Below are 13,491 nucleotides of genomic sequence, written 5' to 3'. Positions count from 1 at the left end.
TTCAAGTAGGGATGATATAAAGGTTATGCGATTACCGACTCAGAATGTGGTATTTTAAGATTATTATGGTAATCATATTTTTATTCCAATTTTACCTTACTTACTAAAAGTTCCGGACACAAATGTTCTCCTTTTGATGTCAAATAACAATTAACTAAATTTGTTGAATGACTTCTTTAACCTCATTAATTAATTATTTGGACAAAAATGTCCCATAATAATAATAATACAACAACAAAAACAACAACAATATAATCTTGTAAAGGGCATTTCAATACAACAATATCTAAGTATTTTGTAATTACTGTCAACCAAACACATTAATTATTTATACAGCCTACACGAACCAAACACAATAATAATTTATATATACTAATCTTCAAGGTTATCTATCTTATTAATAATCCTATCTTTTTTATAATAAAATATTGTTGAACCAGACACCCCCTGATACTTTATTAAGAAGGTAAATGACAATCTCAAAAGGGTAAATGATAATCTAGCAACGTATATAATACTTTTTGCAAACCTTTAGAGGTGTTTAGTTGTTTACAACTTCCTCATCTATGAGAGAAGTTTTAAACCATGGTTTTTCAAAAGTATTATAATCCCCTTTTCAAAGGGGTTTTTGACACTTATTAGGAAGATAAACGATAATCTCACGTAGTGTTTGGTATAAGAAATTTTTAATACCGAAAAGATAAGATTACCACTAAAATAGATAACCTTGAAGATTAACGGGGAAATGTTATATTAATATAGGGGTGTTCAAAAAAATACAAAAACCGAATCGAACCGATAACCGAACCAAAAAAACGGTTCGGTTACAGTTCGAAAAATTCAAAAAACTGAATTTCTGGTTCGGGAAAAAATAAAAAGCGGTTAACCGAAACCGGTTTTTTGAACCGGTTTTACAAATATATATATATTATATATTAAATAAAAATAAAAATTATATATTATATATTAAATAAAATAATAATAATAATAATATTTTTAATGTATTGTTAGTAGTGGTCAATGGATATGTATGAATGTTTAATTTTTATTTGGATATGTATTATTTATATTTACAATTTAATTTAGGAAAAAATAAAAGTTTTATATAAAAAAAAGGAATAACCGGTTTTCTAAACCGAAAAACCGGTTCGATTCAAAAAAGCGGTTACTCCTATATTAATATGCTTGTTTAGATTGGTGAGTATAAATAATTAATATGTTTGGTTGATTATTAGAGGGGTTTTTACTGAATTACCCTTCCTTTTTAATATAATTATTATTATTTAGAGTATTATTTTAACCCCTTACATTTGAGAATTTAGCTAAAACACCCCAACCAACAGTAAAATTTTAAAATTTAACAAAATACATTCAACCACTCAAAACAAATGTTGGCTGCTAGTCACCACCACTGGCTGCCGCTAACAGTAGTCAAAACGATGCACGATCGACCGAATCTAATAAAAAATGGCCAAATCTAAAGTCGGTAGGGGTGGACAAAAAATACATGCAAACCAAACCGAATATGGTAACCAACCAAACCATACTAAATTTTTTGGGTAACTGAAAAACCTGGTCGGGTTCGGGTAGTATTTAAGTAGGTATCCGAATTTTTGGTTCGGGTGCTGGGTTATATTTAAAATATAAATTGGGCACCTGAAACCCGGTTTAAAATAGAAAAAGAAAAACAGTAAAACGTAAAAATGTAAAATCCCAAATCAATTTGCCCTAAACCCAAATAACTTTCTTCTTCGTTTTTCCATTTCTCCCTTTCTCTACATTTCTCTGGTCGCAACTTCCTCTAATTTCTCTTCATTTATCATATTCTCTCCACTAACTTTTCCACTAATCTCCCCATTTCTCTATTCTCTCCAGTCTCCACTAGACCACTGATTTCTCGCATCTTCTTCTTCATTTCTCCATTTAGCATGCATCAGTTCTGTTCTCTCTAGTCTCTACTACTTGCATCAATTCTTTATTTCTCCATTTCTCTCTACCGATTGCTCCACTTCTGTAGTTCACAAAAGGTATTTGATAATTATCTGTATTGGGCTCTTTTGATTGTGAAGAATTATTTCTATATTTTTTTGCTCAACTAGTTCACTAACTTTTCAATGTTTTATGTTGTTTTTGTCTTTTTTATGGTTTTGGCAAAGAAATGTTGCAATTTTTGTTTAGATGCAATATTGCAAAAAAATGAGGCTCCGTTTGGTTCAAGATTGGGAATACTACTCTTGGTATTCCCAAAAAAGTTAAACAGTAAAACACCCAAAATCTCTCATTTTTTTGAATACCATTTTCAATATTTTTTTTTTAAACCCTCTAAATTTGTTAATTTAATTAAATACCCCTAAATATTTTTTTTAAAATTACAAAAACACCCCAACAATCCACATTTACCAGATTCCGGCCACCACTATCGGAAAATGGCCGGAATCTGGTAGGATGGCGCACTACCGGCTGAATTTGGCCGGTAGTGTGCCGATCTAGCCTTTTCCGGCTAGATCCACCGTGGATCTGGCCGGAAAAGGCCAGATCTAAGGCCAAAGATCTGGCCGTTGACGGTCAAATCTTTGGCCGTAACACTCGATCACGACGGCCAACAAACGGTCGTCGTTGACCATCAACGACGACCGTTTGTTGGCCATCGTTAAGAGCAAATACGGCCAGATCTGGCCATTGACAGCCAGATCTGACCGTAGATCTGGCCTTTTTCGGCCAGATCCACCGTGAATCTGGCCGAAAAAGGCCATAGCGACGCATGACTGGCAAGATCCAACCGGTCATGTGCCCATAAGGCGACTCCGGCCACCTCCGGTGGTGGTCGCCGGCAGGGGGTGTTTGAGGGTGGGTTAGGGGTATTTTTGTTAACTTTTAATGTTTTATTATAGGGGGTATTTTGTAATCAACTGTAATACTGTACAATGACGCAAGGACAACAATTTTAAAGTACTTCAGTTATAATGTAGTAAACAAAAATTGGGCAACTTTTTTTCTAAATGAAAAGAAGTGAATAAGCAGTAGAAGTATGAAGCTGCATTGAAAACTTTGCATCAATTTTAGTAACAGTATATCCCCAACTATCATGAATAACATTATACACACTACTGTTGTTATAAATAATATACTTTACTGCTCCTTTTGTCATAAAAATGCCTCAGAAGGCTTAACATAGAGTAAAAGTGATTTTTCTATAGGTCTTCGTTAGTCATTTGTTTATTGGTTCTTAAAATGTAAAATTACAAAACATTTTAAGACCTAATGCTTTTGCCCAGAAAAAAGCTGATACTAATCCTTTAAACACAAGGTAGTTCAATCAAATAATCAACTCTAAATGAACATAAAAATATCTTGGATAAATAATAAGTGTGTGAAATGTGTAAATAGAGAAACAGAGTCTCACGAATAGCACTCAAGAACATAACCTCAGCATCTTAAAATTTCAAAACATATTATCGTCGAGTTTGCTAATACACAACAAAATCAAACTAGACTATAGATTGAAACAGAGTTATTGTTTATTATTCCTTCAACATCAGCGCTTCGTTAATACTGAAACTTAAAAAATAAGGAGTATGAAACATTTCATCATAGCTTTGCTCCAAACTGGTAACTACTATTAATTTCCCACCACATCGTACCAACCATCTCTTGCCACCTTTTGAAATCAAATCATTATTCCAAGTTAGAAATAAAATCAAATTACAGCAAATAACAAAATAAAAAATAACAAAATAAAAGAACCTGATTTAGGCATGCCTGTGCAGCACTTCGCCTGAGAAAAGAAAAGGGAGGAAGCACAAGTAATATAGAAAGCAATTGAAGAATGGGATTATGATGAATGAGTGAGTGATGGAGGGACCCACCTAGCATCTGAGAAAAGAAAAGGAAGAGACATTGTTAGAAGAAAGAACAGCACAGAGAATACTTGGTTCGTTGTGCTGTGTTGGTTGGTGCTCGAACGAGAATTAGAATCCTACTACGGTGCGCTGGCTAATGGAAATGGGTATCTCATCTCATTGCTTTTTAAACATAATGCATTAAAGTATTAATAACTGTAATCACTTTATTTCCAACCTCACACTTCACCATATTCTTCTGTTTTTTTAACCAAGACAACTCCATTTGGCAAAGTATTGATCCTCTCACACCCCACCAAGTGTCGTAATTAATCTTGGGGTTCTCAACCTATCTGGACAGCTTTCTGGATTGGGCCTCTCCTTGGGCTTGAATTGTAACATTGATGCTTTTCGTTGAGAGTTTGAGTTGCGAAAAGGGTTACCTATATATTAGATTAGATGCAGTGTGCTCTCTTTGAGAGGAGGTGTTGCATCGAATAACTGATAGGTGAGTGAAGCAGCCTAGAGGAGAAAAGGACTATCGTCGAGTCAGTGTCGATAAGAGTGAAAGTTGCCTTGAACATCGGCTCTTAAGGGGGTGCAATGTTAGGATCTCACATCGGGATCTTACACCTACCAATGTTTACTTAAGCCTAAGGGTTTCTCCACTTATCAGGTCAGTCTTTTGGGTTGAGCTTCCTTTGAGCTTAAATCTAATATTAAGAAATAAGTACCTTGTCAACCAGTTGACTACTTCTGGATTTTTTTTTTTTTTTCCATCCCTGGAGAGATGAGAAAGTTTTAAACTTCCCTATTTTTTGTTAAAAAGTATTATAGACCGCTATCGACTATTGAAGATGGTTTTTAGGCTGCGTATCATAAGATCCTAAAAAGATTACTTCGATAATCTATCTTTTAATCAAGTCATTATTTTGTCTGATTCAACAGTTAATAAAGACTAAGTAATCTTTTATTATTCAAGTAGGGATATATAAAGGTTATGCGATTACCGACTCAGAATGTGGTATTTTAAGATTATATGGTAATCATATTTTATTCCAATTTTACCTTACTTACTAAAAGTTCCGGACAAAATGTTCTCCTTTTGATGTCAAATAACAATTAACTAAATTGTTGAATGACTTCTTTAACCTCATTAATTAATTATTGGAACAAAATGTCCCATAATAATAATAATACAACAACAAAAACAACAACAATATAATCTTGTAAAGGGCATTTCAATACAACAATATCTAAGTATTTTGTAATTACTGTCAACCAACACATTAATTATTATACAGCCTACACGAACCAAACACATAATAATTTTATATATACTAATCCAAGTTATCTATCTTATTATAATCCTATCTTCAACCCTAAGTACTTACGGACTACGAATATAAAGTGCAGTGATGAAGAAAATTTATGATAACCACTATCTTTAACAGCCAAACTATTTGACTTACAGGGACATGACATTTCCATTTCTGCAAGTGACATGAGACCAACTAAAACAAGGGCTCACAAAATGATCATTCCAATCTGTTATACGACCACCAGTATCATTGAGAGTCCTTAAAATCTCCATCAAAGCTTCGCCTGACAGATAACAGAAGCATAAAACCTTGTTAATCATACAAAACAATCATTGAGCTCACTAGTAATGGCTCGCAGCAAGAATCTATAATGCATACAATCATTCAAATAAAGAGCTAGTTGACTTTCTATTAAAGGGCTTTAAGTTTCTCGGTAACTATATAAGTTTTTCACATTTTATCCAAGAACTTGGAATGTATTTATCATTTTTATAAGAGCATCACTACAAGCTAAATTGCGTTTGGTTAATGTTAGCCTAGATTTTATTGCCCTAGGAATTAGAATGCCAACAATATCTCATTCCTGCATCATTAAGGCATGAAGTTACCAGTTTGAGTTTAAATGCCAATAGATAAATGCAATTGTTCAAAAGCTACAAGGTGCAAAAACATAGTAGATTGTCAAATGTTAAGATGGAAGGTCGATGTTGAAGAATTAGGACAACAACTTATGAAAAAGGTGCAAACACAACATTGAAGCTTTTAGAGTCGACAGAGTAGCACAAATCTTATTAAAATTTTGAGGTTATTAAATTCTCACAACAGCTTCAAGTTTCTTGTCAGTGATTTTATCAACTGTAATTGATGCAAGGCCAACAATTTTAAGATACTTCAGTTATAACGGAGTAAACAAAAATTGGGAACTTTTTTTTTCTGAATGGAAAAGAAGTGAATAAGCAGTAGAAGTATGAAGCTGCATTGAAAACTTTGCATCAATTGTTAATACAGTATATCCCCAACTATCATAGGATAAACATTATACACCAACTACTGATGTTGTAAATGATGATACATTTACTGCTCCTTTTGTCATACAAAATGCCTCAGAAGGCTTAACATAGAGTAAAAAATGATTTTTTCTTTAGGTCTTCGTTAGTCATTTGTTTGATTGGTTCTTGAGTTATTAAATTTTCAACAATTTCATGACCTAATGCTTTTGCCTAGAAAAAAACTGATACATAATCACTTCAAACACAAGGTAGCTCAATGAAATAATCAACTCTAAATGAACATAAAAATATCTTGGATAAAATAAGAAGTGTGTGCAATGTGTAAATTAGATGAAACAGAGTCTCATGAATAGCACTCAATGAACATAACCAACAGCATCTTAAAATTTCAAAACATATTATCGTCTAGTTTGCATAATACACAACAAAATCAAACTAGAATATAGATTGAAACAGAAGTTATAGTTTATTATACCTTCAACATCAGGCTCCTTGGATGAAAGACTGAAACTTAATAAGATAAGGAGTATGAAACATTTTATCATTAGCTTTGCTCCAAACTGGTAACTACTTTTAATTTCCCACCAACATTCGTACACCACTCTCTTGCCACCTTTTGAAACTCAAATCATTATTCCAAGTTAGAAATAAAATTAAATTACACTAGATGACAAAAATAAGAAAATAAAAATAACAGAAATAAAAGAACCTGATTTAGGCATGACTTGTGCAGTAACTTCAGCCTGAGAAAAGAAAAGAAAAGGCGGAGGAAGCACAAGTAGTATAAGAAAGCAATTGAAGAATGGGATTATGATTATGAAGTGAAGTGAGTGATGGAGGGACCCACCCAGCATTTGAGAAAAGAAAAGGAAGGAAAGACATTGTAAGAAAGAATAGCGCAGAAGAGAATACTTGGTTGAGTTGTGCTGTGTTGTGTTGGTGCTGGAATGAGAATTAGAATCCCACTTTCACTAGATAATGGTAATGGGTCTCATCTCATTGCTTTTTAAACATAATGCATTAAAGTATTAATAATTGTAATCACTTTTATATCCAACCGCCCACTTCCTCATAATCTATCATATTCTTCTTTTTTTAAGACAACTCCTTTTGGATATAAGTATATGGAGAAAGTTTTAAACTTCCCCATGATCTTTTAAAAGTATTATAAACCTCTATCAAGATGGTTTTGAGGGTACGTTTAATTCAGAGATTATTATATTAATGAGAAATATTATATTATTGAAAATGTTATATTAAATATATTTACTTAGATTAGGATAAATTTGTAAGAATGTTATATAAATTATTAAATTGCCTCTCTTTTTAAATATTATTATTATTATTATTATTATTATTTTAACTATTTTTTAATCCCCTATATTTGAGATTTTTCTAAAACACCCCAACTACAGTAAATGTTTAAATTTTAACAAAATCACCCCCAACCACCCAAGTTGATAGAATACATGCTTATTAGGGGTAAAACTGATGAAAAAAGGTATGACATGAATTAAGGTTCAATAGGCGTGTAATATAAACTTTGTTGGGTGGAAATTGTTACTTTTTAAAGCTTTACAATACTTGAAGCTTTGATTGGAGTTGAAAGATCTTCAAATAACCATGAAAATCCTCAAAGCAAGTCTACCCAAGCAAGAAGAAGAGATGGCCGAATTTTTTTTTCTTTGGGAGTGAGATATTTTTTTCTTTAAAAATTAGGTCAAATGGGATTATAAAGGCATATATATACTTGGAACATTTTGAAAAAATTTGAAACTTTTCTCAAGTCCTTGAAGTAATTTGAATCCTATATTAACCTCTTAATACAAGTTCAATATTATTTTCAAGCCCTTGAAACAATTTTTATTTAATATTAACACTTTAATATTATTTAATATTACCTTTAAGTCCTTGACACAATTTCTGTTGGTGCAAATTTTCGTACCGACTAAATCGCCAAGACAAAAACACGCCAACCAAAGATAATCAGTTGACTCTTGGGAGAATTGTTGAGTGATGAACATGCGAATTTATTTTGTGATTTGGGGGTGAAATTGTAAGGAATTCAAGGTGCAACGCATTATTTAGGATGAGTTTCCTTACTTATTTTGTTATCTTCTAGAATCACGGGTTTTGTTGTGTTTTCAGGTATTTAGGTGAAATAGATGGATTATTTGTGCTTGTGTTGGTGTTCGGACATCCTGGACCCGTCGAGTGCAGATAAATCAAGGTGAGCGGAAAAAGAGTGAAATTCAGCAATTGAGCCACATCATACTTTTCTAAGCCGCAGTGTGAAGACGATGAAACTCCTATTGTTCCCCAACGAAGAATTATCGTGTCGTAGCACAAAGTCAACGAAATCCAAATTGCGCTGCGACGTGATAGGGTTTTTCTTGAAGAAAAATCGCCTGAAGCCACGCCGCAACACCAATCAATTGCGCCGTGGCGCAAATCACGATATTTGGAAAAACTCCACATTTTCAACTCTAATTTTGGCGACCAATATTTAAAATTTTGTCATTTTGCGTAAAAACTATATAAAGGCAACTTTAATCCAATTTTCATTATTATTAGGTTTTCAAAACACATTTTGTAACTTTGGAAAACTTAGGAGGGAGTGATTGATTATTGTAGGATAAATCTTTATCATCTTGAGTGGATTTCATATCCAAATGTTTATGGGTGAGATCAAGGTTTGTTTCCTTGTTATTATGAGTAGCTAGACTCTTTCCTAGTGTATCCAATGTAATCTAATTAGACTACTTTATGTTTATTGTTTAATCGAATGTTTAATTGATCCAATGGTATCTTAGTTTTATTCATTTATGTTTATTGAGTTGATTAATCATCATTATTGTGTGATTGTCTTTGATTTATGGTTGAATGGTTGTATGAGTCAAGGTTAGGCTATACACCACTAGCCAATCTTGAATATCTCTTGATATTTGATCGTTGTTGATGTCTGATTGTGTTTAATAGTTGATTGATTGACCATATGAGTTGAGGTTAGGCTATATGCCACTAGCTAATCTCATATTGCTTTGATGAACAATTGATTTATGTTTGTGCAATGCCCTCGATAGGTGTAAGTTGGTTTGTGTTCGTTTTTGGTACTTTTATGCATAATGGGTTTTTGTTATTTAGACTAGGCTACACACCACTAGCTAGTTTGGATGATGAAAACACTCAGTTGATCATGTTGGCCACGGCATGACCTTACCTTGGTAAGTATTGACCCTAAGATTTGGATTGAGAAACATCAGTTAGATTAATAACATAAAGTAGGATAATTATGTTGAAATTTGATACACTAGACCATTTCTCATTGTTGGATCATTTGTTTAGATCACGTTTTTATCTTAGTTGTTATTTTTAGTATTTTTGTTATTCCTACTTGAGTTTTAGTTAATTTGGACTTGATTAAGTTGTTGGGTAATTTTATTATCTCACTTGATTTCATTATTTTAGTTGTTTTTGCACAATATTATATTAATTGATAACTCAACTCTCTGTGAGATCAACCCTTACTTGTGCACTTTATTGTAATAGCGACCCATGTACTGTTAGAGTAGGTGTCCTAGAGCCAATCAATTATTGTAGAATTGACTCTTTGTAATAATGTTTATTAATCAATAAAAGACGTTTTCTACTATATCATGTAAATCATAATTGTATGTATTAATATATGTCCTTAGAATGGTAGAATCGTGACGAGGGTATCAAGTGTTTCAAATCTTGATAGAGAGAACCCTTGAGCACATATGGTGGCCATTCTAGAAATGTCCGTAGCCCTAGTATTATTTTGACCAAGGACACAGATAATATGGTAAGGCTATCATAGTGTTGAACAACCCTGTCGAAAGGTAGTGACTGATCTCACTTGTCAATGTTATTTACCGACAACCTGGTGCAACACATGGGTGTTTGCTGTAGGCAAGTTCACTAAACAGGCCCATCAGAGGATTCAATATAGATGGTAACCCTAGTGTCTATGGAATAAATCCTCTAACGAATGGTGGTGCATGTGATCTTTAGACTTGAGATCACCGGAGTGCCTTGTGCACCGATTGGTGTAGTTTGACAGTAGCCCAACGTAGTTCTATTCAGAGTTATCAATACAGTAGTGATTGGCTACATCAAGGAGTGTATCAAGACTATGGTGGATTGACAAAGGATTCACCACTCTTGGGTATAGGAGAAGTTATCTCACGATGCAATTCAGTGAATGGCAATGACATTAAATCTATGACCACCGTAGGATTGAGTTGTTACTCAATCCAATTTATTATTCTAATCATTGGTCCAGTAACTAAATAAAAGATATCGAGGATAACTGAGGTTGACACTAGTTCTGTACCTCAGCCTCGATGAGATAACGTATGATGAAATGATTTGATTGCACGGTAACCATATCGTTGATAGGTAACTATTTCGCTGAATTCGAATCTATCGGGTGGCCATGATGGCTTGCTAAGGGCCAATCTTAGTCTGTGCATAGTGAGAAGATTGATTGGTGTCAATCGGTGATACTACTCACTACCATATGATAAGGAGCCTATGGGTCACACACTTAGAAGACAGTTTAAGGATGGTGACTTTTTGAAATGGTATATTCGTCTTTTAGATGAATGGGCATATTGGTAATTTTGCTATGTAATTAAATTTATTGAGGTTGTAGCCTATGTCCAATTTTATTATTACAGTAATTTAGCAAAATTACTCTAATTTGGAGACCCAAATCTTTCCAATCTCTTCTCCTCTTCCTATTTCCTAAAATGTCGGCCTCCTCTAAAAAATGGCCTAACTCTTGTTTAAATAGTAGCCAAAAACCCTAGGACAAAACGCTATAAAAGGAAAACACCCCGTTTTTACAAAACATAAAACTTTAGTTTTCACCGCGGCAAAGAAGAAATGTCGCTGCGGCTTCGACTTGAGTAGAACTATGTGATTCCAGAGGTATCTTGCCGCGGCGAAGTTCTTATTTTCTTTATTGAATTTACAGAACTACCCTCTGCTTGCTTCTTCACTTGATTCTTCAATCTTCTTGATCTCCAATAGGAACAAACTTCGTGGGTGCTTCCAATCAGCATCAGAATTTCCTCGATCTTCTGAATTGTGCTCGATTTCGGATCCAAAAACTATTTTTGCTTTGTTTCACTCCAACTGCACGTTTTGGCCTGAAACATAAAATATGTAGGATTAAGTAACAATTCAGGCACAAAACTCATAAGAAGTATCCAAAAATCCTACAATAATCAAATAGAAAATAGTATAATCCTAAGATTATCAAATACCCCCAAATTAAGGTATGCTCATCCTCGAGCATAAAAAACAAATTGAAACAAAAGAAAAACAACATAAAACTGAAATAGCAAAGGAAAATTAAAATCAAACACAAAAGAGATGCCTAGAATTGAATGCAAATGCAAGTCTAAAAAATTGTTGATACATTATTACAAGAAAATGCTTAGCACTCCAAAAAGTCATAAATTGAATTGACTATCTTTCTCTATTTGTCCCCTAAGTAGGTAATCCCCACTTCAATCCACCTTTCAACTTCTCGGATTATTTTATACAAAAATGTAAAGTTTATTAAATGGTGGTAGACTTCATAAGCCTATGTATTGAACTACTCTCCACTAATGTAGGCTAGACATCGCTAAGGATCAAAAGGTATTTGTAAGCTTGTAACGTTAGGCTTGGGTAAATAGCTCCAAAGAAAAGATAGGAAAAACAAAGCAAGAAAACTCGGTTTTCCTCATGCAAACACAAAGAGCTACATTGATCCCATTTTCTTTCTCAATCACCAACCAAAAGTATCAACCCTTTTTACAACCCCCAAACTTATGCATTTCTTGTTTTTGTAATGGAAATGCATAAGTAAACCAAGAATATAAATTAAAACTATATACAGAGTTTTTTTTTCTTTTTTTTTTTTTTTAATTTTTTACAACACTATTGGAGTCACTTACCCTTTCTTATTGCCCTTTTCACAATCCCCAAACTTGAACTTTTTGATCCCTTACTTATTCACACACCTCCAAAGCTCTTTTATGTTATACACATGGTTCACAGTTCTCTTAAAAGGTATGAAAAAGTGTTTAGGGTAAAGGGGTTTGGCAATTTAGTTGCATGAAAGAAAACTAAGGCAAAAATATCAAAAGGCTCAAACGGGTGACTAGGGACAATTCATTCATGGGTTGGCTAGAAATGCTCAAACGTTCCGAAAAATTGCCTAAATTATTTCCTCAACAATGTCTAATCCTAGAATTTCGCCTCAAGACCTCTCAACTAGGTTCTAGAGTCTGCCAACATTATCAAGACTTCACATAGCTACATAAAATGTTTCTAAGCATGCCAAAATAATGAACATGGTGGTTGAACCACTCAACGAACCTCAAGCTAAATCAAGTCAACCAACATAAACTTGAAGCAACGCTTCACATTTTCCATAAATAATATTCCAATAATCAAAATCTCAACATGGACTTATGCAAATCATCTAGGCAACAAAAATAACAACAAACATACAAAATCATAACACACAACACAAAAACCATAAAACACACAAAGAAAAAGTCAATTAAAACACACAAAAATTTTCAAATTTTTTCTCTACCCCCAAACAGAAAGTGACATAGTCCTCAATGTCAAACAATAATGAACATAGGAGTAGAAAAACAAGCTTAAGGTTATGAGATACTCCCCTGATTAATCCGTGAAGATCAAAATGGGCACAAAATCTGGATATCCCATCATTGTTTTCTTCAATAGCAGTATCTGTCAAAACACATAAAAACTCATGGGTCCAAAATGTGTTAGAAAACCTCACAGAGTATGGAAAAATTACATCTCAATCTCAAACCTTAACAAACTAACCCTAAAATATAAAAGTACAAAAACAAAGTAAATATAAAACCAGGAAATAAAATGAGTTCCACTATACAAAAATAAAATAAAACAAAAACAAAAATAAACGTGTTCCAGGCTTCAATCTTATTCATCATTTTCGTCATCTTCGTCCATGGCATCATCAGGAATTTGATCTTCATCATCTTGCCAATCTTGCCATTGGAAGTTGGACACATCTATGCCTAGATTGGTGCAACGTTGACACTGCATCTCATACAACATTCGTGCTTGATCTCCCACCTAGTCTTGGCATTTCTCTATTCTGTTCACACTGGCTAGAAGTTGTTGCAATACCTCTTTTGTTATGGGTGAGGGTACAATAACCTGAATAACCATCAAGGAAACAATAGTAAGAATGACCAGCTAACCTTTCAAGCATTTGATCAATAAAAGGTAAAGGAAAGTGGT

General features: G+C 33.5%; 1 protein-coding gene across 1 annotated transcript; it reads right to left on the bottom strand.

Moving 5' to 3' along the window:
- Positions 1-5,307: 5,307 nt before the first annotated feature.
- On the bottom strand, positions 5,308-7,086 carry LOC116140368. Its single transcript, XM_031426012.1, has 3 exons — positions 6,881-7,086; positions 6,647-6,784; positions 5,308-5,444 (listed from the first exon to the last, which is right to left on the bottom strand). Exons 1-3 carry the CDS (start codon positions 7,023-7,025, stop codon positions 5,308-5,310), a joined length of 420 nt encoding a protein of 139 aa, XP_031281872.1. The 5' UTR covers positions 7,026-7,086.
- Between the last annotated feature and the right edge of the window lie 6,405 nt (positions 7,087-13,491).

Source organism: Pistacia vera, unplaced genomic scaffold (assembly GCF_008641045.1).
Source record: "Pistacia vera cultivar Batoury unplaced genomic scaffold, PisVer_v2 Contig371, whole genome shotgun sequence".
Classification (NCBI taxonomy): Eukaryota; Viridiplantae; Streptophyta; class Magnoliopsida; order Sapindales; family Anacardiaceae; genus Pistacia; species Pistacia vera.
The sequence above is the reverse complement of the archived record's forward strand: the minus strand, read 5'-3'. Positions and strand labels throughout refer to the sequence as shown.